General features: G+C 31.3%; 1 protein-coding gene and 2 long non-coding RNA genes across 4 annotated transcripts in view; 1 reads left to right on the forward strand and 2 right to left on the reverse strand.

The window, feature by feature from the left end:
• LOC143248552 (uncharacterized) overlaps window positions 1–22,529 on the forward strand; it is a 45,930-nt gene extending 23,401 nt beyond the window's left edge. The window contains exons 2-3 of the long non-coding RNA XR_013027042.1: window positions 15,902–15,935; window positions 21,507–22,529. This is a non-coding gene — a long non-coding RNA (uncharacterized LOC143248552). The remainder of the gene's footprint in view (window positions 1–15,901; window positions 15,936–21,506) is intronic.
• On the reverse strand, window positions 17,579–18,005 carry LOC143248554 (uncharacterized). Its single transcript, XR_013027045.1, has 2 exons — window positions 17,905–18,005; window positions 17,579–17,847 (listed from the first exon to the last, which is right to left on the reverse strand). It is a non-coding gene; the product is annotated as an uncharacterized LOC143248554 (long non-coding RNA).
• A 431-nt stretch (window positions 22,530–22,960) lies between the features above and the next one.
• The window catches only part of Sc2 (trans-2,3-enoyl-CoA reductase Sc2), a 41,632-nt gene continuing 40,831 nt past the window's right edge, over window positions 22,961–23,761 (reverse strand). For both annotated transcript variants that reach the window (XM_076496986.1, XM_076496987.1), the window contains one exon: window positions 22,961–23,626. In XM_076496986.1, coding sequence (XP_076353101.1) covers window positions 23,499–23,626 — 128 coding nt within the window. In that variant the 3' untranslated portion in view covers window positions 22,961–23,498. The remainder of the gene's footprint in view (window positions 23,627–23,761) is intronic.

The raw sequence follows: 23,761 nt of genomic DNA on the forward strand, positions 1-23,761 counted from the left end.
ACTTGACATGACTGCGGAATTACGATAAACTAGCTGCATACCAGCAGCAAGGAATATATAACTTCCAATTACAGTAATATTAGTCATGCAAGGATGATCTATGTATAGCAATCTCATTTTGTTTTCATTATTTTGGGTACTACCATACCTACATCAGTACACATTTATGACATATTTTTCATTATTTGTTTTGTGATGCTTTTCCCTCTGTCTTAAAGTTATTGTATTCTATGAACATGTGCGATAAACGTTAATAATGTACATATTGATATATTTTTCTCCACTTCCCAGGTAATATAATGGTTAGGTTCATAAAGACAGCGATTGTTTAGCGTAAAAAGCTTTCAGTATTCTACATGTTATGGTCATTTAATGTTTATCTATTATTGGCTGGTAATTCCTATTTCACTTTGTATTTAAGATTTTTAATGGAACAACAGATTTCTTTTAAAAAACACACTAACTGCTAGGCGTAATTATAGCATCGTTCATTCTGGAATTATCAGTTTTTAAAATGTGAACTGCCCAGAAACACATAGAATGGGTTTAGTAACATAGTGGCTGTAGAATTACAAAAAGAGAGATGAACAATATGGTAGATTGGCTACTTTCTGGTTTGGTATCTCAGCGATGGTTTCTTGCCTTATTTTGAGACTTGTTGGGTAGAGAAATAAATAAACCTGAGTGACTATCATATTTTAAAGTAAAACTCTCTGTCAATGCTGTTTTTTTTTGTCGTAACTATTTGTATTATACCTACTGAGTACCTTGGCCACCTCTGTATGTAGTCTGTTAGGACTAATAACCTTTTTCTAACACTATCGAAATGGATCTTTGAAACAAAGACAAATAAATGGCAAAATTATACAATTGTATAGACGTCTGTCATAGGGCATACAACTGACATACAACTGTCGATTCCAAAATATGTTAAGTTATTTCTTGTAGAAAATGTTCATTACTACTACACTGTAATTATCTTTATCCTGGAGAGATGCTCCTAAGAATGGGAACACCCGTGGAAATAATGAATACACAGTCATTTTTTGTTGTTCAGCGATCTTTACTTGTTTTCTTGAGTTTTGCACAGAAATAGTACAGGGTTTTGTGTTCTAGCTGTTCCTAATTTAGAAGTGACAGACTAGCGGGAAAACAGCTAGTCAAAACTACTCTCCGCCAACTTTTGAGCTACTCTTTACCATTGAAAAATAGAATTAAGGTCAAATTACAATCCTTCACGGCTGAAAGGGCGAGGATGTTTGGTGACAGGATTCGAACTCGCGCCCAACGAAGAAGTCTACCAAAACAACTTCTATTGCTTGCAATATAATAGGGTGCCTACTGTTATAATGTTGTTGTTTTTATTGGACAATCAATCCTGTCTATTGATCTTTTAACCAGTATTATATCTTATATGACTCTCCAGAACAAAGAAGCATCTTTGTTTGTAATATATTTCTACCTCAGTACTACTGGAAAGGTACTACTACTCTTTAACTTGAAAATCTATTTATTTACTGTTTTGCTTTGTTTCACTTTTATATAATAAAAATCGTCTGTGTAGTTTAAATATTACACATTTAAATTATTGTGTGAAAGAATCTTTCTACTATCAAGTAATAATGCAACTAGTAACAATAATTGGCATCAGGAGAAATGCATTGCGTCATACCTCTTCAACGCAGGTGTTTTTATTGGCGGTTTTAATCAGTCTCTCTCGTGTGCCACAGGTTCGAGTCCCGTCACCGACCACGTTCGAACTTTCGGTTATACTGTCGTTACATTGTGAAAATCAATCCCACTATTCGTTGGTAATGAGTAGCACTTGAACAGGCGGTGAGTGCTGTTTTCTGGTTACCTTCCCTTTAACCCCTCGTGAAATTCAACAGAACAACTAAATATTTCTGAGTTATTCTGAGTTACTATCACTATTCTCGAATGTTGCTACCGAAACAATGAGTTATAATACTAGTAACGAACAACCTTATAACACGAGTTATAATACTAGTAACGAACAACCTTATAACACGAGTTATAATATTAGTAACGAACAACCTTATAAAACGAGTTATAATATTAGTAACGGACAACCTTATAACACGAATTATAATACTAGTAACAAACAACCTTATAACACGAGTTTAATACTAGTTACGAACAGCCTTATAACACGAGTTATAATACTAGTAACGAACAACCTTATAACATCAAATTCAGGTCCGGCATGGCCAAGCGTGTTAAGGCGTTCGACTCGTAATCCGAGAGTCGCGGGTTCAAATCCCGGTCGCACCAAATATGCTCGCCCTTTCGGCCGTGGGGGCGTTATAATGTGACGGTCAATCCCATTATTCGTTAGTAAAAGAGTAGCCCAAGAGTTGATAGTGGGTGGTGATGACTAGGTGCCTTCCCTCTAGTCTTACACTGCTAAATTAGGGACGGCTAGCACAGATAGCCCTCGTGTAGCTTTGCGCGAAATTCAAAACAAACACCAAATGTGTTATTTTTCTTTAATAGTACACAAAACTTTGTGTTATATAACACCTCTTAAAAATTTACACGTGTTAAACGTGTGCTTTGTTAGTTCAAACATGTAACATATGTAGTTATAACATCAAATTTGTTATTTTTCTTTAACTGAACACAAAACTGCTTGTGGTATATAAAACTTCCTAAAATTTTACGCATGTTAAACGTGTGCTTTGTTAGACAATTCAGACATGCAACATACGCAGTTGGTTTGTACGTATGTGGTAAGAAAATATAAATAATTCATAGTTTAGTTTTGCCAGCTTATTGGTAATTATATATTTTTTCGGGGATACTTGAAAGAGACTGACAATAAGTCACGCGTAACTTGGTAACTTTGTTTTTTCTGTATAAAAAATAAAATCGTTACAAGACAAAATTCCATAATAATAACTCTAATGTAAGATTGATAATACCTCCGTTTACATTTCTGTTGGCTGTTCTTTTCTAACATTATTATTAATATTTGTATTGGCTGTTCTTTTATAACATTATTATTAACATTTGTATTGGCTGTTCTTTTATAACATTATTATTAACATTTCTATTGGCTGTTCTTTTATAACATTATTATTAACATTTGTATTGGCTGTTCTTTTATAACATTATTATTAACATTTCTATTGGCTGTTCTTTTATAACATTATTATTAACATTTGTATTGGCTGTTCTTTTATAACATTATTATTAACATTTCTATTGGCTGTTCTTTTATAACATTATTATTAACATTTGTATTGGTTGTTCTTTTATAACATTATTATTAACATTTGTATTGACTGTTCTTTTCTAACATTATTATTAACATTTGTATTGACTGTTCTTTTATAACATTATTATTAACATTTGTATTGGCTGTTCTTTTATAACATTATTATTAACATTTCTGTTGGCTGTTCTTTTATAACATTATTATTAACATTTGTATTGGCTGTTCTTTTCTAACATTATTATTAACATTTGTATTGGCTGTTCTTTTCTAACATTATTATTAACATTTGTATTGGCTGTTCTTTTATAACATTATTATTAACATTTCTATTGGCTGTTCTTTTATAACATTATTATTAACATTTCTGTTGGCTGTTCTTTCCTAACATTATTATTAACATTTCTGTTGGCTGTTCTTTTCTAACATTATTATTAACATTTCTGTTGGCTGTTCTTTTCTAACATTATTATTAACATTTGTATTGACTGTTCTTTTCTAACATTATTATTAACATTTGTATTGGCTGTTCTTTTCTAACATTATTATTAACATTTCTATTGGCTGTTCTTTTCTAACATTATTATTAACATTTGTATTGGCTGTTCTTTTATAACATTATTATTAACATTTGTATTGGCTGTTCTTTTCTAACATTATTATTAACATTTCTATTGGCTGTTCTTTTCTAACATTATTATTAACATTTCTGTTGGCTGTTCTTTTCTAACATTATTATTAACATTTGTATTGACTGTTCTTTTCTAACATTATTATTAACATTTCTATTGGCTGTTCTTTTCTAACATTATTATTAACATTTGTATTGACTGTTCTTTTCTAACATTATTATTAACATTTGTATTGACTGTTCTTTTCTAACATTATTATTAACATTTGTATTGACTGTTCTTTTCTAACATTATTATTAACATTTGTATTGGCTGTTCTTTTATAACATTATTATTAACATTTGTATTGGCTGTTCTTTTCTAACATTATTATTAACATTTCTATTGGCTGTTCTTTTATAACATTATTATTAACATTTCTATTGGCTGTTCTTTTCTAACATTATTATTAACATTTCTATTGGCTGTTCTTTTCTAACATTATTATTAACATTTGTATTGACTGTTCTTTTCTAACATTATTATTAACATTTGTATTGACTGTTCTTTTATAACATTATTATTAACATTTCTGTTGGCTGTTCTTTTATAACATTATTATTAACATTTCTGTTGGCTGTTCTTTTCTAACATTATTATTAACATTTGTATTGACTGTTCTTTTCTAACATTATTATTAACATTTGTATTGGCTGTTCTTTTCTAACATTATTATTAACATTTCTGTTGGCTGTTCTTTTCTAACATTATTATTAACATTTGTATTGACTGTTCTTTTCTAACATTATTATTAACATTTGTATTGACTGTTCTTTTCTAACATTATTATTAACATTTCTGTTGGCTGTTCTTTTCTAACATTATTATTAACATTTGTATTGACTGTTCTTTTCTAACATTGTTATTAACATTTGTATTGACTGTTCTTTTCTAACATTATTATTAACATTTGTATTGACTGTTCTTTTCTAACATTATTATTAACATTTGTATTGACTGTTCTTTTCTAACATTATTATTAACATTTCTGTTGGCTGTTCTTTTCTAACATTATTATTAACATTTCTGTTGGCTGTTCTTTTCTAACATTATTATTAACATTTGTATTGACTGATCTTTTATAACATTATTATTAACATTTCTATTGGCTGTTCTTTTATAACATTATTATTAACATTTCTATTGGCTGTTCTTTTCTAACATTATTATTAACATTTCTGTTGGCTGTTCTTTTCTAACATTATTATTAACATTTCTATTGGCTGTTCTTTTCTAACATTATTATTAACATTTGTATTGGCTGTTCTTTTCTAACATTATTATTAACATTTCTATTGGCTGTTCTTTTCTAACATTATTATTAACATTTCTATTGGCTGTTCTTTTCTAACATTATTATTAACATTTCTGTTGGCTGTTCTTTTTTAACATTATTATTAACATTTCTGTTGGCTGTTCTTTTCTAACATTATTATTAACATTTCTATTGGCTGTTCTTTTATAACATTATTATTAACATTTCTATTGGCTGTTCTTTTATAACATTATTATTAACATTTCTGTTGGCTGTTCTTTTCTAACATTATTATTAACATTTCTGTTGGCTGTTCTTTTCTGACATTATTATTAACATTTCTGTTGGCTGTTCTTTTCTAACATTATTATTAACATTTCTATTGGCTGTTCTTTTCTAACATTATTATTAACATTTCTGTTGGCTGTTCTTTTCTAACATTATTATTAACATTTCTATTGAACGTTTCTTTTATAACATTATTATTAACATTTCTATTGGCTGTTCTTTTATAACATTATTATTAACATTTGTATTGGCTGTTCTTTTATAACATTATTATTAACATTTGTATTGGCTGTTCTTTTATAACATTATTATTAACATTTCTGTTGGCTGTTCTTTTCTAACATTATTATTAACATTTGTATTGACTGTTCTTTTCTAACATTATTATTAACATTTCTATTGGCTGTTCTTTTCTAACATTATTATTAACATTTGTATTGGCTGTTCTTTTCTAACATTATTATTAACATTTGTATTCGCTGTTCTTTTCTAACATTATTATTAACATTTATATTGGCTGTTCTTTTCTAACATTATTATTAACATTTCTATTGGCTGTTCTTTTCTAACATTATTATTAACATTTCTATTGGCTGTTCTTTTCTAACATTATTATTAACATTTCTATTGGCTGTTCTTTTCTATGACCACCAATAACGTTTCTGTTGGCGAAAATCGCTGGTAACCTTTCTACTGTCTGTTCATCAACGGTAGTTGATGTCTGCAAGGGAGAAATCTATTTATATTCAAAAACAGTTGTGTCAAACATTTTAATTAAAGTTATTCTCTAACTGGTCCGTGAACGGCATGTGACTGACGTAAATCACATACATACTCGTGATATTCGTAGGAAAACAAAAATCTGCCATGTGCTTTAATATAGAAAAAAGATGTCGCTAGTTCGTTTAAACTTTTATTTATGAGCACGTGCGTGCGCCAAACATATGAACATTAAGGTTATTTATATCACGAGTCAGTCTGGAACAAAGTTTTGTAACGAAACCTACACCCATCTGTGAATCGGAAGTTTAAAAATCTTTTTTTGTCAGAGCGGTTTACGTTACGAAAATCCCACTAACCTATTTCTAGTAATAAAACTATAAATCTTTACTTATGGGTTAAGGCGTTCGACTCGTAATCTGAGGGGCACTGGTTCGAATTCAAACATGCTCGCCCTTTCAGCCGTGGGGGCGTTATAATGTGACGGTCGATCCCACTGTTCGTTGGTAAAAGAGTAGCCCAAGAGTTGGTGATGGGTGGTAAAGACTAGCTACCTTCCCTCAAGTCTATCACTGCTAAACTAGGGACGGTTAGCGCAGATATCCCTCCTGTAGCTTTGCGCGAAATTCAAAATAAACAGTAAATCCTTACAACAAGTGATTGTGATTAGCTTGCTATGATTTGTTTGTTTAAAGTTAGAATGAAGCTACAAAATTGGTTATCTGCATTTTGCTCACCATGGGTAGCGAAACCCGATTTCTCACGGTCCTTGATTGTTTTCTCTTGTTTCTTTTTGAAATGGCTATTTTTATAATTTTATATGTGTTTTTACCACACAATTTAAACTATTTATTTTTAGTGATTAGTTATGTTTCTTATCGTTTCCATTTTAACTACTTATTTTTACTGTGTAGTTGTGTTTCTTATCATTTCCGTCTTAACTACTTATTTTTACTGTTTAGTTGTGTTTTTTATCGTTTTCATTTTAACTACTTATTTTTACTGTTTAGTTGTGTTTTTTAATATGTCCATTATAGCTGCTGGTTCACTGGTGAGTTAGCGAGAAGCTTATTTACGTAAAACCTTAAAATACAGAATTCGTTTCCCTGCAGTGGACAGAACACAGATGGTCCACTGTGTAGATAAAATAAAACAAACAATATAACTATTTTATTAAATATTACAGCACATTATGGGTTATTTAAAGTGATTTTTATACAAATATGTTTAAGTTGAAACGTCTTCTTTCCTACGAATGAAATTGTATACACGTTTAATGTGTCTTAGTCTTGGTAAATATATATATGCCTAAAAGTATAGAAATGGATAAGTTATTCAACATTCTATCATTTGTAATTACTGAGATACGACCTTTTATGTCTGTACAATTACGCTTGCAATCGGGGAGTTACCATGGAAACCACCCATTATTTGTTTGGTTGTGTGTAGTTTGATAATACAAAACCAACAAAGAACATCCGTGATCTTCCAGTTCAAGGTCACTTCAGATTTACACTTGACCAGTAGCTTCTTTGATTATTTCTTTTGCTTATAAGTTTCACACATTTTAATTTTACCACGTGGTCATGTTCCTGCACGTGAACGGCTATATTTTGTAGTACAGATTTTGATGTGTTGCTAATGCTATTTTGAATCTTTCCTACAACTGGTGTGAGAGACAGTGAACTGCTTATTCCTTACATTGAGTCTTATAAACCAAGTTCTTTCTGAGAGGATTTCGTAATATTATCACATAGTGTGGAAGATTTGTGAAGAAAGCACGAAGGTTTTACTTCAGGCCTGATACATAAAGAAAAAATACTTTTTGTTTCTCTTGTGATTGCCATGTTGTGGTTCACTAGTAGTTAAGATAGGCTGACTGTATAACTTTTAGGGTATCGTTTTCTAGTAATTAAGGTGAGTTGACTGTATAGCATACGGTGTATGATTTTTAGTAGTTAATATAAGTTGACATATAACTTACAATGTATTATTTTCTAGTAGTTAATATAAATTGACATATCACTTATAGTGTATTGTTTTCTAGTAGTTAATATAAGTTGACATATCACTTATAGTGTATTGTTTTCTAGTAGTTAATATAAATTGACATATCACTTATAGTGTATTGTTTTCTAGTAGTTAATATAAGTTGACATATCACTTATAGTGTATTGTTTTCTAGTAGTTAATATAAGTTGACATATCACTTATAGTGTATTGTCTTCTAGTAGTTAATATAAGTTGACATCACTTATAGTGTATTGTTTTCTAGTCACTTACAGTGTATTGTTTTCTAGTAGTTAATATAAGTTGACATATAACTTACAATGTATTGTTTTCTAGTAGTTAATATAAGTTGACATATAACTTACAATGTATTGTTTTCTAGTAGTTAATACAACATATTTCTATACAACATATAACATGTTTCATACAACACATAATATGTTTTTATAACATATAGCATGTTTTATACAACACATAACGTTTTATATAACATATAACATCTTTTATACAACACATAACATTTTATATAACATGTTTTATGCAACACATAACGTTTTATATAACATGTTTTATACAACACATAACGTTTTATATAACACATAGCGTTTTACACAATATATAACATGCTCTATACAACATATAACGTATTTTATATAACATATCGTTTCATGTAACATATAAAGTTTTTACATAACATATAACATGTTTTATATAACATGAACGCAAGTTTGCACATTTATTTGTTTGACTTTCTTTTCGATAAACTGTAGTGGTCAAGGTTTCTAAACTTGTAGAAATGGAAGAGAGTTATGGACTTTAAGATCTAAGGAAATTATCATGTTGTCAAAGTTGCTGTTCACATGAGTTTGGAGTTCTTCATGTATCAAGAAAACAAACTTATTTTACCCAATTCGTTGTTGATGAAGATATAAGGTTAAAATGGCGTGTTCAAAGTGCTACCGTCTAACATTCTGCAGACTGATCATTCCAGTCATATAACTTATATCGAGACAAATATCCAACAAGTACATGACGTTGATGGATGGTCCTGTTAGAAGTGAAATGTTGTCACTCAACCTTTGGATAGTATGTTTATTTTCATGGTATTCTTGGCAAGTGTCGTGATAAGTAAAACTATGACCAGATTAGCCATATTATGTAGTCAAACTACGACCAGATTAGCCATATTATGTAGTAAAACTACGACCAGAATAGCCATAGTCTGTAGTAAAACTATGACCAGATTAGCCATATTATGTAGTAAAACTATGACCAGATTAGCCATATTATGTAGTAAATCTATAACCAGATTAGCCATATTATGTAGTAAAACTATGACCAGATTAGACATAGTATGTAGTAAAACTACGACCAGATTAGCCATAGCATGTAGTAAAACTACGACCAGATTAGCCATAGTATGTAGTAAAACTATGACCAGATTAGCTATATTATGTAGTAAAACTATGACCAGATTAGCCATATTATGTAGTAAAACTATGACCAGATTAGCCATAGTATGTAGTAAAACTACGACCAGATTAGCCATATTAAGTAGTAAAACTATGACCAGATTAGCCATATTATGTAGTAAAACTACGACCAGGTTAGCCATATTATGTAGTAAAACTATGACCAGATTAGCCATATTATGTAGTAAAACTATGACCAGATTAGCCATAGTATGTAGTAAAACTATGACCACATTAGCCATATTATGTAGTAAATCTACGACCAGGTTAGCCATATTATGTAGTAAAACTATGACCAGATTAGCCATAGTATGTAGTACAACTAGGACCAGATTAGCCATATTATGTAGTAAAACTACGACCAGATTAGCCATATTATGTAGTAAAACTACGACCAGGTTAGCCATATTATGTAGTAAAACTATGACCAGATTAGCCATATTATGTAGTAAAACTATGACCAGATTAGCCATAGTATGTAGTAAAACTATGACCACATTAGCCATATTATGTAGTAAATCTACGACCAGGTTAGCCATATTATGTAGTAAAACTATGACCAGATTAGCCATAGTATGTAGTACAACTAGGACCAGATTAGCCATATTATGTAGTAAAACTATGACCAGATTAGCCATATTATGTAGTAAAACTATGACCAGATTAGCCATATTATGTAGTAAAACTACGACCAGATTAGCCATATTATGTAGTAAAACTATGACCAGATTAGCCATATTATGTAGTAAAACCTTGAGCTACAAGTTTGTGTCACTTTTTTTTTACCTAGATGAAAAATTTAAAATTTCGAGGAGATTTTCAATAATATTGGTTATCCGAAGAAAACGTTACAAATAACCATAAAACGGTAAAAAAACAAAACACAACATGTTTTCCTTAAACGCCAGGCGTCGGGTAAAACTTTGACAAATAATTAAGGAACTTTACATTACGCAAATCCTACAACGCTGCGTGTAATCTTGCGAAGTAAAATCCAGTTCCCAGCCCTCTCAGAAAGAACTCGTTTTATAAGACAGTGTAGGGAGTTAAACCCAAGAAAGACACAATGCTTGTTGTAGTTTAGATTCAAACTAACATTAGCATCACATTAAAAATTGTAATACAAACACGTAGGCTGTAACATTTCACGTTCACTATAATAACCATGTAAAAAAATTAAAATGTGTAAAAATAATAGGAAAAAAAGAAGTTATTTTCATCCATACACAAGACCACCAGTAGGTATTAATAGCAACAAAAATCACACAGTAATGTGTGAGCACCGCTTAAAAAAGATATCGTTTGTTGTGATAGAAACGCTAAGTTAAACCTCTGGTTTTATTTTGTGCTTTACTTAAGATCAATAATTATGTAAGCTATTATTTAAAGTCAGACCATTTTATTTTTCTATACAATATCTATAATAATATTTTTTTTCAAGGACCTGTTTGATTTTGGTCATATTTTAACAACAGAATGCATCAGACATTTGTATCTTAAAACAGCTACAAGTAGCAACGTTTTGGTTCCTCACTTTGTGTAAAAGATCAAACCTTTGTCTCTTAATTCTGTACGTGTCATAAAATATAATTCGTGCCTTCCAGTGTGACAGCGCTTCGATTCTCGTTGTTGGACACAGAAAATGGTACAATTTGGCTTTGCTATATGAAAATAAACATATATACACTGTTGGACAAAATCTTAAGGCCAATGAGCATAAAGAAAAAATATGCATTTTGCGTTGTTACACTCAACCACTTATTTGAGTAGAGCTTCGAAAGATGAAAAAAAACCTTTTTTAGAATTTAATAGGGAAAATGTAAACACTATGAAATTAGCCTAAAACAATCGGTAAACACGTAACGAAATTTAGTCATTTGTGTTCAAGCATTAGCGTTGTCAACATCTCCCACTGACATCTCCTGTGTTACATTGGGTAAAGACATGGCAAAGGCTAAAAAGTTGACAGAGTTTGAACGTGGCAGAATTGTCGCGCTGCAAAAGCAAGGTCTCTCTCAACATGTCATCACTGGTGAGATTTGGCGTAGTAAAACTGCTGTTGTAAATTTCTTAAAAGACCCTGAGAGACAAGGAACGAGAATTTAAAGTGGTCGGTCCAATAAAATTTCGCAGGCGTTGAGAAGGAGGATTCGACAGGTTGTCCGGAAAGACACCAGCCGATCGTCGAACCAGATTAAGGCCCTTACGGATGCAGAATGCAACTCAAGAACAATAAGACGGCATCTACGAGAGAAAGGCTTTAAAAACCGTAAACGTCTTCAAAGGGCACCCCTCCTTCCACACCACGAAACAGTTCGGTTAAACTTTGCTGAGAAGCACCACACATGTGACGTAAAAAAGTGGACAAAGGTTTTGTTCTCTAATGAGAAAAAAAAATTAACCTGGATGGTCCAGATGGCTTTCAACGTTACTGGCACGATAAAGATATCCCACCGGAGACATTTTCTACACGATACAGTGGAGGAGGTTCCATCATGACCTGGAGTGCTTTTTCCTTTCATGGAGCAATGGAGCTTCATGTTATACAGAGGCGTAAACAGCAGCTGGCTACATTGGCATGTTAGAGAGCATCCTTATTGACTGAAGGCCCCCGCTAGTGTGGAAATGACTGGATCTTTCAGCAGAACGACGCTGCAATCCACAATGCCCGCAGGACAAAGGACTTTTTCACGGCGAATTACGTGATTCTTTTGGACCATCCAGCGTGTTCGCCCGAACTGAACCCCATTGAAAATGTTTGGTGGTGGATGGCAAGGTGGATGAAAGTCTATAGAAATGGACGTAAATTACTAACAGTGCACGATCTTCGTGAAGCCGTCTTCACCACTTGGAATAACATTCCAGCCAGCCTTCTGCAAACGCTTATATCGACCATGCCAAAGCGAATGTTTGAAGTTATTCGCAATGACGACCGTGCAACTCACTCTTGAGACCTCTTGTTGGGCATTTCCAACCCTATTTAGGACTTCTTTTTGGTATGATCTTAAACTTTTGACCAGCTAGTATTTAGGCTAATTTCATAGTGTTCACATTTTCCCTATTAAAAGCTAAAAAACTTTTTTATTTTTATTTTCCCTTTTCTTATTTTTATCTTTCGAAGCTCTACTCAAATAAATGGTTGAGTCTAACAACGCAAAATGCATATTTTTTTCTTTATGTTCATTTGCCTTAAGAATTTGGCCAGCAGTGTACATATACGTTTTAGTATTTTCTACTTACAACTTTGATACTAGATGTCAGGTATTGTTAGGATTGTTATTTAGATAGCTGCCTTTAAATAGTGCTTAACAAGTTTGTATCTACAGGTGTTGTTAAGATTGTTGCTCAGTTACCTACCTTTAAAAAGTGTTACAACAATTTCTTATCATTCAATATAGGTATTTTAGAATCGTTGCTTGGATATCTGCCTTTAAAAATAGTTTCAACAGGTTTGCATTGTTCAGTACTGGTATTGTTGCTTAGCTACCTGCCTTTAAAAAGTGTTATAACAAGTTTGTATTATTGAGTACACTGTTGCCTGATAATGGCTCTTAATAGTGGTCTTAAAGCTCGCAATTAAAAAGTATCTAACATTAGAAAATTGGCTGCATATTCTAAACATAACTTAATTAGGTAAAACAGTTTGATAAGGAATACAACTGTTTTAACTTCTCGTTTTAACACTTATTATTTTTTTTTATTTCCATGTAACTAATGATTATTAATGTTTAATTGTATTTCTGATCACACTCTGTTTTGACTACAAGGTTTTATTGTGTAGTATTATTTCTTATTGTTTCTCTTTTTCATTACTGACTATCAGTGTTTAGTTTTATCATTTTTCAATTTAACTTGTGTTTTGTTCAGTTGTGTTTCTTATTACACTCAATTTTATTTACTAGCTATTGCTGTTTCATACTGTATGTTATTTCACTACGTTTTAATTAGTGATTTTTACTGTTTAGTTTTACTTACAACTCTCAGTGTTAACTACTGTTTTACTTAAAACACAAAACAGGTAACAACGTTTCGATCTCCTTAGGTTATCACTAGACGTTAGTATTTATAGCTTCACAAATACAGTGTCGGTCGATTTGACTGAGCACGTAAACACAGAATTAATGATATAGAAAAAAAGAAGAAATGTGGACCAACTTGGAGTTTCAGGTCCATGCAGGAAGTGACGTACAAAAATACGATGATCTAAGGAGGTCGAATCGTTGTTACTTGTTTTGCATTTGAACTAAAAGTTTTTAACACCCATATAAGTTGTTTTACCACATACAAGTAACAAAACATTTTGAAAGAAAAGGATGGTGCAGGAATAGCAATGACAAAAAGTAAAGAAACAAGGTAGGGATTAATACACAAAACCATACAAAACTCACCACATAAGTTGCCAAATATTTCAAAGAATAACATTAATCTACACCTAACTGTTGAATATTTTTATTTGCATAAATCCAGGTTAAATAAAAGCATTTAAACTGAATAATGCTATAAGTCTCACTGACTAATTCCCATAATGTTGTAACATTGACTCAGTGGTTATTTATGTGGTGATTTATGTATGGTTTTATGTATTCATCTCTAGCATGTTTTATATTTCTTGGCATTCTCATCCCTACATTACACTTATTTTTTCATGTTTTTTATTACTTGTTCATCTTTTCTTTTAAACAACACCACTAAATGATAATCGCTATGGTGACAACAGTTATATCCTGGTGTGATAAGCGTTATCATTATGTGTTGAAGTCAATAAAACACTGCTCTGCTTCTGTACCCCCCGAAGTTAAAATGCAACATTTTGTTTGTATGTACATCATCACAACTTCTTCAAGTATTGGTGAGCTAGCCCTTGTAACATCAGAATCAGAATATTCAAAAGAACATTTAGATATTACTCTGGTTCTCTACTTAAATTTTTTTTTGGCTGAACTGAAGGTTTTAACAGTTTCTGGAAACCTCGAAAACCAAAGTTAGGCCTTTATAACAGTTTATAACATTGTTATAAGAGATATTTGAGACTATGATGAGCAATACCTAATATGTAACGATCATCTTTCTTCCGGCCCATTCCTACTTTGTACTCTTTAACTGTGTAAATTTATTGTTTCATTACACACCATGTATTGCACTTTGATCTTCCTCCTTTGTTTACTGTTTTTGAGATGCATTAACAAACGTCACACACTTCTCAATTCACATATAACCCACACCTAACGAAGAGCTTATGACCTTAGCATGGGTGTTACGTAAGGAATACAGCTTTACGGGATGTACTATCTCAGTCCCACAATCCCCGGTGCCATCTACATCACGTTGACTTTAATTACACTTTTTCCTGTACAAGAGATGTACAATAGTGCTTGTAGGTTCATTACTTTGTCGGTTAAAAGGTTCCTAATAATTCATGAACCTGTCGGTTACAGGGCCTCTAATAAATCCTGATCTTTAGATAGCAATTAATAAAAATTTAAAAAACTTTAAAACATGAATAAGTCTTAACATACTGCCAAGCAATTTGCTGGAAACGTTAACAATCCTTTCGCGTTGCTTTGAATAAAAAGTTGTTTTTTTTTAATTTCGTCCAAAGCTACACAAAGGCTAAATGCTCTAGCTGTCCCTAATTTAGCAGTGTAAAACTAGAGTGAAGGCAGCTAGTCATCACCCTCACTGTCAACTCTTTTATGAACAAATAGTGGAATTGACTGTAACATTATAATCCCCCCACAGCTAAAAGAGCGAGCATGTTTGGTGGAGAGGATTTGAACCCGCGACCCTCAAATTTCAGATTGAGAGTCGAGTATCTTAACCACCTCGCCATGCCAGGCCGAGATATAGTGCTACAATGTAGACTTTAAATAAATATACATCTTACAGACATGCTTCTGCAACATAAATTTTAAACATACGTTTAATAGATTGGCTGCTGTAATGTATGTTTTAAAAATATTGTATTTCAGTATTTGTGGATACAAGTAGATTTTAAATACATTTTACAAATACGCTACTACAACGTACAATTTCAATAAACATACATCTCGGAGATATTCTGTTACAACGTAGACTGTAAATAAATACATCTCAGAGATATGTTGCTGTAGCTTTGACTTGGTTCAAAGAACGTCGTGTTAAGTTTTTGTTACGTCATATATTAATTAAATTACACATAATATTTATATTGAATAATAATTTAAGATACAAGGTCCTTTACATTTAATGTCTTGTTTTTCCCTCTCTCTAGATGTAAGAAGACCAAGATATTAGAACCTCTTCAGGTGAGAGTGAATATTCAAGTTATTGATATTAAACAAGACCGATATTTACCATGGTAAAGTTACAATCCAAGAATTGTAAATAGTTATTTAACAGTTTCCTTCTTTATTTCTTTTTAACACTATAAATATTAAATATTTTTATATATATTAATAAAGTTATCGAATTTTGTTGAGATGTTTATAAGTTTAGATTCTCTGAACGTTTTTCTAACCGATATTGTAGTTTAACCGGCACACTTTTTTCAATTGTTTTGGTGTTCAAAAAAGTCTTTTACACATTATTCCTTACTCAGAATTATTTCTGTAGTTATAGAAACATTGTTACTATTAAACTGCACTGTATAAACCATTTTACTTTGCCATTTTTTAAATATTTAATATTTTATTGAAATCACGTCGAACCTGTTTTTGTATATAGATGAAATGATGAGAAATCCACAACTTCAAGCACAAAAAAATAATTAGGGAAAAGTTAAGGTTTAACATGCATTAACCCTCTTTTCTTCTACCATATCTTTTCTATCTCATGTCTTCTCTCATCTTTGTCTGAGTCACTAACCATCTCTTGATTGGACCACTTCTACCATCAATCTTTTATACCTTCCTCTGTTTAACTCGACTTTTTTTTCTTGCAATTTCTCATCTAACTCGTATTTTCTTATACTTCAATTTGTTTAACTCAAGTTTATCTCTTATCATCTTTAGTATAAACCAGTTTCTCTCTTATCGTCTTTAGTATAAACCAGTCTCTCTCATCACATTTAGTATAAAACGTTTTCTCTCTTATCGTCTTTAGTATAAACAAGTTTCTCTCATCATACTTAGTATAAACCTTTTTTTCTCTCTTATCGTCTTTAGTATATACCAGTTTATCTATTTTTATCCTTCGTATAAACTAGTTTCTCTTTTATCATTTTTAATATAAACCAGTTTTTCTGTTATCGTCCTCAGTATAAACCAGTTTCTCTTATAATTTTTAATATAAACCAGTTTTTCTGTTATCATCCTTCGTATAAACCAGCTTCTCTTTTCATTCTTAATATAAACCAGATTTTCTGTTACATCCTTCGTATAAACTAGCTTCTCTTTTCATTCTTAATATAAACCAGTTTTTCTGTTATCGTCCTTACTATAAACTAGCTTCTCTTTTCATTCTTAATATAAACCAAATAAACCAGTTTCTCTTATATCATTTTCCTTAGTATAAACCAATATAAACCAGTTTTTCTGTTATCATCCTTAGTATAAACTAGCTTCTCTTTTCATTCTTAATATAAACCAGTTTTTCTGTTATCGTCCTTAGTATAAACCAGCTTCTCTTTTCATTCTTAATATAAACCAGTTTTTCTGTTATCGTCCTCAGTATAAACCAGTTTCTCTTATAATTTTAATATAAACCAGTTTTTCTGTTATCATCCTTCGTATAAACCAGCTTCTCTTTTCATTCTTAATATAAACCAGTTTTTCTGTTATCGTCCTTAGTATAAACCAGTTTCTCTCTTATCATCCTTAGAGTAAACCAGTTTCTCTTATAATCCTTAATACAAACCACTTTCTCTCTTAGCATCCACAGTACAAACTAGTTTATCTCTTATCATCCTTAGTATAAACCAGTTTCTCTCTTACCACACTCAGTATAAATATTTTTCTCTCTTATTATCAGTGGTATAAACCAGTTTCTCTCTTATCGTCCGTGGTATAAATCAGTTTCTCTCTCTTATCATTCTTAGTATAAACCAGTTTTTCTCTTACCATATTTAGTAGAACCCACTAAATGTACTCACTGTTGTAAGATACATTTAGGCTTATATTAATGTGAAAGAAAATCTTACATGTTTGAGAAACTCAAACGTTTTGGATACAGTGACATATTATCTTCCATACCATGTTGTGCCTCTCTGAAAGTACATTCCTTAGAAGTTAATATGTTAACATCCATACCAGGGTGTGCTTGTCTGAAAGTACATACCTTAGAAGTTAATATATTACCTTACATATCATCACGTGCTTGTTTGAAAAGTACACATTAAAATAGCTATATATTATCTGAAACATCGTCGTGTGATTTTCTGAAGGAAAAAGAACATTGGAACAGATAATGGCCTGTTAGCCCTTGTATAAGAAAATCCACTTCTGTTTTCTCTAAAGAGTCACGCACAGCGTTCTACTCAAGCATAAGATGTTGATAACACGCCAAGTTGTCGACTATCTATCTAATTCTGGCTCGTCTTGGTCGCAAGCTTTGAATTCCATAGCGTTTTTCCAACGGTTGGGTTGAAATACCGGGTACGTCTAGGCAACATGCAGAATGAAATGCACGTCATTAAAACAGAAAAAAACAAACAAACAGAGAACAGATACATCGAGACCCAAGCTCGTTTTTTAATACATTCAAACACGTATTCGCTTTTTTGAATGACCGAGACACACAGTCTCTCTTTTCTTTTTGTAAACAGTTTCGACGTGTATTAGCATTTTTAGATATATTTACAGTTACATGGGGCTCTTTTTGTCACGAGTCCAGTCTAAAAAAAATTAGCTATTCGTGTGTATCTTTTTACTTCTTAAGTTCTTTTATCGTAATATAACTATGAAGTTTAAAATCTGTGGTCGTAGTAAGTGTAGAGTAAGAATGAGGAAAACTTGATACAAACAAGAAACAAAATAACGCCCTAGTTTTATTGAGTTACAGAAACCTGATTTGTTCTCTCGAGAAGTTAATGAATCTATTTCCGTTATTTGGTTTTACACAATTCAATGTTAGTGTTAAAGATAGCGATATTACACCTGTAACGGTAAGGTTATACATGTGTTTAGTTACTTCTTCAGAAAATCTGTTTTAAGCCTTTCACCACTTGGTGTCCATTTCTTAAGTTCTAAATAGCTATAGAACCAGCCTCATTGACAACTGAACCGGATTAAACACTGCTGAACTTGGCTGTATTTTTTTTTTTTTATCCAGACACCACAACAATGTACGTCTGGATGGAAGTCATGGCTCAAAAACAGAGAACCTTGTTTGTGACATCACATTTGTGAAAAATATTTGAAAGAAATAATAAAGATGGAGTAATAAAAAGTATTCCAAAATTAATTATACATATTTCATATTTTTGTAACAGATATATAGATCTATAAACGCGAACACTGATATTAAACTCCTTGCTTTTCCGAAAACGAAATATGGTAACCTAATTCATTCACTAAGCCTACATTAACCTTATGTAGGCTTAAGGCTGAAACCTAAAGTACGTAGAGAGGTTGAATTCTTAGCGCCCACACTTTCTGAAAGTGAAAGTTTTTCAGGCTGTTATTTGACATATTTGTCAAAGTACAAAAAGTAAAACAAATTGTGCACACATTAGCAGATAACTGCAGTGTTGTTAATAAGGAAAAACATTCACTTACGTATTATTTAAAAATATACTTTAGGGACGAGCCATTTTTATAACTTCATATTAGAAAGAGAAGAATGCCTTATTATGAATTTGCTCGAATACAAGCTAAAACGCACATACTCTAGTAAGTTTACGTTGCTATTTTTTTTTCGCCTTGGATTTGGAATTAATACACTACGGATCTTCATCGAAGTGAGTATTATTGTCCATTATGCATATATTAATACTCTACATAAGGCTTCTTAATTATAATTGTGAATTATATCTCTGTAGTTGCGTTTATGATGCATTAAAACTTTAATCAGAGATTTTACTCATGCGGTACCATTTTCGAACATCTGCACAGTTTAATTTACAGAGGTTTGTTTTTCAACAGATAATTATTTACCATGTACTCAAAGTGAAATAAAGCAACACTTGTGTGTAAGCAATCAAATTTTACCGTTTGAAATTATTACAAACGCTTACATTTTTATATTCAACAGTTTGGTAATTATTATAATAAAGTATAATTTATTAAACAACTTATACATGCCATAAAAAGTACTTATTTTATTTTAACTCAGTTAAACAAACTAGCATATAAATAAGTATATAAGCTATATTATTGTCAGCTTAATCAAAAACAAAGCAAATGATACACAGACCAAAATTATAATTCTACTGTATACTAAAACCATTTCCAACGTACTTGTGACCCACATTTATATTTCTACTCTGGCTGCGTTCCTGGTGTATTTGTTTCAAAGTTTAAACTTATTTACTTTGTTTTATTATTAGTTTTGTCTCGATACTGAATTCGACGGTTAAGACTTTTTTTTTTGAGACGTAAAACGCAACTTCTAATCATTAGCCGATTTTTACAATCGATTAAACAGACGACCAATACCGTCATTGCATAGTTTAATGGTTTAGAAGTCTGAGGGACTATAACAATAAAAATCAAGTATGTATATCTGTGATGAGCACAGCACAAATATCTCACCGTGTAGCTTTGTGCTTAACCAAAAACAAAAAATTGGATTCCTCAAATTAGTTCAACCTGTCACGTATTCCTAAAATACAAGCAAGCGATATCGTTTTGTTAAAGTTTTACCTACTTGAAATATAAACTCGTTTCAGTCTTTGGTGTTATATTTTTTTATTATTACTTATTTACTTAAGGCTTACGTTTTCCTCACGTAACGTTGATCATATCGTGCTTCAATGATCCACTTAATACGTATTGTTAATAGCATTTTGATCATAAACATTCGTGGTAGTCAGTAATTAACCGTTGGTTCTGTAGTCTCTCTCAGACTCCAGTACAACATTTGTTTTCAAGGAAACCATTAAACCTGATTTACTACACCATATATAGCTGGGAACGCGCTTCAGTTCGGAGGAAGATCACGTGACGACATATTCAGGAGTGCGGGCACCTCCAATCTCTTACACCACTGAAAATAACTGTCTATAAATATCTCAGCCTACACAGAAGTACACCTATCCTAAGTTTTCCTTTATAACAAAGATACAGCTAGTATCGACTTTCAGTATCAGAAATGGTTGTATTGGTGAAGTTCTAAATGTGTTTATCATACGTTCATAGATGTAGTGGTTTTCTATTTTAAATGTCAAAATATTACTTTATTCAATTTTAACGATACATAAAATGGAGGATTTATACACTGCCCTCTGTAGGATGATAAGATAGGCAATATTATATTATTTGATAGTTTTTGTTCTTATTTTAAACAGCCTTCGAGTTGGTCAATGTCCATATTGAAAGGGTAAACAATGCTACTTTTGTGACTAAAGTATAATTCTAGATTTATTACAAATAAAGTATAGGAATATTTTAATAGATATCAGAATAACATTAAGTGTAGCATTATCATATCTTAAGAGAAAACATTATTTCGTGGCAATGGCGTCTGTTTTGTTTCTTGTTGAGCACAAAGCTACACAATGAGCTATCCATGCTATGTATATTACGGGTATCGAAATCCGATTTTTAGCGTTATAGGCCTACTAACTTAACTGATTCACTACGAAGGTCAGATAGCAGTAAAGGTGTTAAAATACTAATAATGATCAAATTCTAAAAGGTAAAATACTTTCTTAATAATGCACTTTGTTATTTTTGCCTCCACATCAATGATGTTTGATTTTTATTTTTTTCGCTTTCAAGTCAAGAGAAGCCCATCATGCCACCTGGAGGAAGTAACTAGTAACTTTTTGTGACAGAAGATAGAATTTGTTGTAGAAAGATATGCAAGAAAATCTGAGAAGAACCGCTGTCTGTATCAAATTAAAAATAGTAAAACCATAGCACTATAATTGCTTAACACAAAATTTGGGTTCCTCTGAAAGTCAAAGCTAGTAGGTTGGCTTGAGTGCCTCTCTACGCAAAAATAACCAGCAGCCCGAGAAACTACAAATGTTTGTTTTTATATTGTTCATTTAAGTGGTTTCTATACATGTTTAAAGAAGGTGAACGAATAGTGAGTAACAAAAGATGTAGTTGGTACAGATTTTAAAAATATAGAAATTTGCATCAGTGTTTCTACAAACACTTGCCATACCATAAAATATTTGTTCTATTTTATATTAAATCAAGATCAAAAGGAAAACCTGATTTATAACCTAAAATAATAATAAACTGTATGTAATGTAACCTGTACAGCTAAAGGAAAACCTGAATTAAGATAACCAAGAACCGTGGTTTGATGGGTTTCTTGCAGATAAAGGTTTCTAAAGCAGCGTTGTTACCACATGAAAATTGTTCTGTACATATATATCGACGTTGGCCTTTGTGATTTAAAAATAAAATTGTGTAGTTATTTTCCTATGTGATTGTTGTATTTTATCTTTAATATTTGGTTTGCTAAAGTTAGTCGTAGGTTCGTCAGCATGAACGGTTTTCATATATTTACAAAATGAATATTAAATTTTTGAGGTTCTTTCACGCCTATGTATTAGAAGTCTTTTTGTTACTGTAATAACTATTCTTCCAAACTAATTACATCTCTTATTTACGTGTAAATTTCCCAAAAACTTAGAGTTTTTATTTGATTATTTTCATCAGTATCTATCCACTTCATGTAATCACTGTCATGTTCCTATTAATAGGAAAAAATAAAACTTGTAAGACAGGGAGAGGTTTTATCACCGTTGTGAGAAACATATAATAAAGTTTTATTATGAACTTTAACAGTTTCTGCTCATTCATTTTAACCAGACACAAACAACAATGTATCATAATTTGTTTGTATGAAGCTAAACGGATGTTTATAAACATTTAACCATTCTACGTTGCAGGTAAACACATTTACTCAAATTGATTTTTATGCAACATGATACAATAAAAGTACTGCGAGGTATTACCAACAAATATTGAATTGGCTGTTGTACCTTGTAACAGGATTACTTCTACAAAATAACTATTGTCTATAGTTGCATAAAGACCTGTTTATATTAATTTATAATTATATGTAATGTATCTTCAAAAGAGTCGGGTATTTTTTATGCAAATAATTTTAACACAAACCTGTCAAAGTTTTTTGAATCTGGTTTCAAATTTTGAAAATTATTATGCATATAGAAGCAGTTGCCACGAAATACACAAATAATCACACAAGACAGTTCAAGTTGGGTATTTAATAAACAAAAGTACATAGGTAGAAAGACCTTCACCTATTATTTTTTTATTATACCTAATATTGATGGTCTGCACAGATCAGTCAGTTCAATGAAGCTTCAAGTTACAGTTAATAAAATACGAGTATTCGTTCTTCTACCTTAGTGTAGGGCTTTGTATTCCTCAAGTTAAAAAGTTCCAGTTATCCAATATTATAATGTAAACAAAATAATGAAACTTAATATTTAACCCTACACACCCTTGACAAGTAAAGCCTACTTTCCCAATTTATTTTTGCTTACGATGCAATGGTCATTAATAAATCAACAAGTATCCTTAAAACTAATCAACATTTCTGCTTCATTCACATCAAACATTTGTTTTCAACTTGTATAGTTTAGTACACCCTACTTGTTTTCAAACTAAAATCAACTAGTTCAAAAAATCCAAAATGAGTCAATTCCTGTGCATGAGTAGAATGGAATGTTGTATTTTGAATTTTTTTGAGTAAACAAATACAGTGCCATTCTATATTTAGGGGGGTTACAGAAGAAAGGGAATGATAGCCTTTCTTCTCTGAGGGTAGTCTTTAAATTCTTTCATGTAATTACGATGTTTCTGTAGAGCCCAGACAGACATCTGGTAAAAACCAGCAAGAGTGAAAATTCCAACTAAAAGAAAATTCAAACAAAACTGCTGTTTAAAAGTTCATGTAATGTTAAACATACTTAAAAAGGCTTACAACTGTTGAGAATATATCTGAACATATACACTAGTTGATTCATTGTAAAAATCAGTTTTTGTAT

The sequence above is a fragment of the Tachypleus tridentatus genome, chromosome 4 (genome assembly GCF_004210375.1).
Source record: "Tachypleus tridentatus isolate NWPU-2018 chromosome 4, ASM421037v1, whole genome shotgun sequence".
In the NCBI taxonomy this organism is placed as follows: Eukaryota; Metazoa; Arthropoda; class Merostomata; order Xiphosura; family Limulidae; genus Tachypleus; species Tachypleus tridentatus.